This window comes from Tribolium castaneum, chromosome 10 (genome assembly GCF_031307605.1).
Source record: "Tribolium castaneum strain GA2 chromosome 10, icTriCast1.1, whole genome shotgun sequence".
Lineage (NCBI taxonomy): Eukaryota > Metazoa > Arthropoda > Insecta > Coleoptera > Tenebrionidae > Tribolium > Tribolium castaneum.
The window spans coordinates 7,375,164-7,378,730 of NC_087403.1; the positions used below are offsets into that span (position 1 = coordinate 7,375,164).

The window sequence follows — 3,567 nt, forward strand, 5'->3', positions numbered from 1 at the left end:
AAATTCAAAATTTGGTCAATACAGCGAAAGTCGATTACAGTTAAAGCTCCTTTAACGGACACCTCCGAATAACGGACACCTTTTCACAACGTTTTTGTAGGAACGTAACAAAACCTATATTAAAATTTCTACCTCCCATTAGCGGACACCTCTTCACGAAGGACAATTAAAGGTTCTCCATCGGTGTCCGTTGTTGAGAGATTTTACTATATAACGAACCCGGCTTTTATTACGCTCGGATATAACGAACAAAACTGAATGTCCCGTTTTAAAGCCTTAGTTTGTTTAGAACAAACGCTCGCTTTTAACGTCCAATATTTAAACAAAAAGCAGTTTACGATTCGGTTATAAGGGTTATAAGGTACACACGTGGAATTTTATTAGGTTCTAGGAAACAATAAACATTTCCGATATTGCAGCAACATTTCGACAAGCATATGGACACAGAAATCTTTAAATTTGGTCCCAAAATTAAAAACTATTGCATTGTTGGAACGATCGGTTATAACTTATAACTTATATGTTACGGTTAATGTGTAAACAGTTGGCAATTTTAATAGAAAATGCAGTTTCAACTACAATAGCGGCTAGTTTACAAATTTTCTAAAGCATATTCTCTACTAATATTAAAATCATACTTTCTCGTAAAACAAAATACCCAATTCTTTAACTAGTTGACAAACTAACTCGCTGGTTAACTTAGTAAATAAACTGAGGTTATGAGATCTTTTTATTTTTGATTACCAGGTTGGGTTTATAAACTTACCAACCTTCTGACAACTTGGAATTACCATCCTTAAATTATATCTATAACTTTGGCTAGTCTGTTAAAATAGGCAACGGCTTGACTTATAGTTTACAAACTAACCAGCAAGTTTATAAACTAGCCAAGTTTACACATTAGCGGTAACATATACATATAACGAACATATTCTGAAGTCCCTTAACATATTAAGTTAATTCATAATTCCACAGAATTTTTTTTCGATGTTTAAACACCTTTCTAAGCTAAATACTCAACTAAACAAAAATTACGCCATAAGCGCCATAAGTTATCTCGCTATTTTTTATGAAAAAAACAGCCATAATTTCACCAAATCAGGCAAAAACAATGTTGTGTGTTTTTCGAGAAACTTTTGCCAATACTGGCTGAAAAAATATAAAATTAAATCGAAATTGGTGTTATTTTACTTGATTTCGTTCGTTTTTTTCGCTAAAACAGAACAAAAAGTCGCCAAATTAAGTCGTAATTTATATAATTTAGGTAAAACCTAATGCTATCAGTTTTTTGCGTTAAAATCCCGAGAGAGGTATTCAGAAATCGCCATTTCTCTGAACCAATATTTACCCAAAAACCACAGCCACGAGACCCGAACAAATATTTACCAGCGTTAAACGTGTACTTATTAAAATTATCGATTATCTCCTATTTGTTATTTTCCTGTTGCCCAATCTTACGCAATTAACAATAACGACAGAACTTCGGCAAAATTCCGCGCAACAACCTCGAGTATTAGTATTATTACCGATAAAATCGAAAATAAGTTTCCAACCTGGTTGTTTAACGACCGTCGCCACTTTTTCATGTCGTTACTTCAAAGTTCGAATCAAACGTCCGTTTGCAGAAACTCTGCAAGAAATGACCGCTGGAGCGGTCAACGGTTCCGCTTGATCCCAAAAAGTCGGGAGAGAATTCCCAGACATTACTACAGTCACGTCACCATCAAAGGCGCCGGTGGAGGGGCCCCACAGCCCGCCACCGAATTTAATATTTACTGTTCTGCAGAAATCTCCAATAACGCGAAACCTTGAGCTCCTTTGCTAAAGCCATTATTCGGGATCGGTGATTAGATAACCGATAATTTTTATCGTCTCACAATTGTATTACTCCGCTCTCACTTGCTTTTGTGGAGGTCAGTGAAGTGACGCCACTCAATCGTCAATCACACGGATCTTTAATAAATGAATAATTAACCTTAGGTACTTTCTAAACCTAATAACGGGACGTGACAATAAAGCCGCTTAATTTTTTACTCTTTATTACAAAAGGATAAATACAAAAACAATAAATAGGCTATCACTAGGCGCTTTAAATAAAGCTGTCGTATTCGCATAAATTACAATAAATAATAATTTACAATACACATAGCTTCTGGGACAGGTAGTAGAGGTGGAGCATGGTGCAGGCCATGGTGACGAGGTTCCCAATGGCGATGGTCATGTGCACCCTCCTGAAGGCCTTGTGTATGGCCATGTAGTGCGGGCAGTTGAGCAAATTGCCCGGCACCAGCTTCCCGATTTCCATGCCGACCCCAGCCTGCGCTTCGATGCGGTTTTTCATCGTCATGAGCTTCAGCAAGGGGGGCGTGAGGTACAGACGGATCAGTAACTCGATCAAAAAACACAAGGTCATGGCCCCCACCTGCCAAAATTTGATCAGTAATGGTCCAGCTGCGAAATGCGACTTCTTACCTGCACTGCAATCTCCGTCGACTTGAGATGGTAGTTGTGGGCGCGGAGAAAAACGTAAAGTGTTATTAAACTCAAAATAGAATTGAGGAGGAAATATTTTGGAAATAACACTTTCTGGATGTTGCCGAAGGTGTGCCGCGGCAGGGCGAAGTAGAGAGACAGGCCGGAAATGAACGTCATCCAGATCTGGGCCCCGAAGTGGGCGCTGAACGAGCCCATGTAGATGAACGACCACAGAGGGGATTCGAGGGAAGCTTTGCGTTCCGAAGGGATGAGCATGAGCGAGACCATTATCACAGCCAGTGCTGTTATCACATGAGCTGGTTGAGTGGTGTGGAACAGAATTCTGAAACAAAGTGCTGATAACGAACACTCTTTCCCGGTTCGGGACACCGTACTTGTAGCAAATCGAGTCCTGGAAGGACTTGTGCCACTTATCCAGGGTGAAGAGCACCACTTTGGTGTAGTACGTCGAAAGGGCGAGGATATCCTCTTGATAGGGCACTTTTCCACTCTCGTTGACTAGTTTCACGGTTTTGGGGGGCCCGAAGGGCCCCTGCAACTTGCCACTTGTTACTTTTCCAACACACATTTTCGTTTCTTTGGCTTGCACTCGGTGCGCGTTCTCAGAATGAGCGGTTCACTTTAGGGTAGGTGTTTTATAGATACTCCCCCACCTAAAACACTTAAGACTGGCACGTGGGTCTGACTTAAGTTGCGTTACTTAAGTTTGATTGATTGGTGGAGTTTGGCGTTACTGGGGGCGAACCGTACCCCAGGGGTCAACAATACAGACCCCCCCGGAAAAAACTATTACAGGCACCTGTAACCAATATTTTGTAATATTGGAAAAATTAAACAGACTAATAGTGATAGTGATAACAAACAAGGCGTGATAAGTGTAACACGTTGACCGCAAACGCCGCCGCTCAGTGGCGGCTCGTGGCTTAAAACTAGCAGACTTAATACACTTTCTTCATTTTAAATACGAGCCAAATTGTCGTAAAACAATCCGAAAAACAACCTAGTTAATAAAAAATTACCCTAATTTCTGCGAAAAATTTCTAATTATCGTTTTATCAGTGAGAAACCATT

General features: G+C 40.1%; 1 protein-coding gene across 1 annotated transcript; it reads right to left on the reverse strand.

The window, feature by feature from the left end:
- Positions 1 to 2,022: 2,022 nt before the first annotated feature.
- LOC659144 (uncharacterized protein) lies at positions 2,023 to 3,264 on the reverse strand. Its single transcript, XM_965473.5, has 3 exons — positions 2,871 to 3,264; positions 2,473 to 2,818; positions 2,023 to 2,422 (listed from the first exon to the last, which is right to left on the reverse strand). The coding sequence occupies exons 1-3, from the start codon at positions 3,062 to 3,064 to the stop codon at positions 2,135 to 2,137; spliced, it is 828 nt and encodes a 275-aa protein (XP_970566.2). The 5' UTR covers positions 3,065 to 3,264; the 3' UTR covers positions 2,023 to 2,134.
- Between the last annotated feature and the right edge of the window lie 303 nt (positions 3,265 to 3,567).

Coding starts and splice junctions, on each gene's coding strand:
- LOC659144 (XM_965473.5), bottom strand. CDS start 3,064: ATGTGTGTTGGAAAAGTAACAAGTGGCAAGTTGCAGGGGCCCTTCGGG. Junction 2,819..2,870: donor CAGGACTCGATTTGCTACAA/GTACGGTGTCCC, acceptor ACTTTGTTTCAG/AATTCTGTTCCACACCACTC. Junction 2,423..2,472: donor CGACGGAGATTGCAGTGCAG/GTAAGAAGTCGC, acceptor AAATTTTGGCAG/GTGGGGGCCATGACCTTGTG.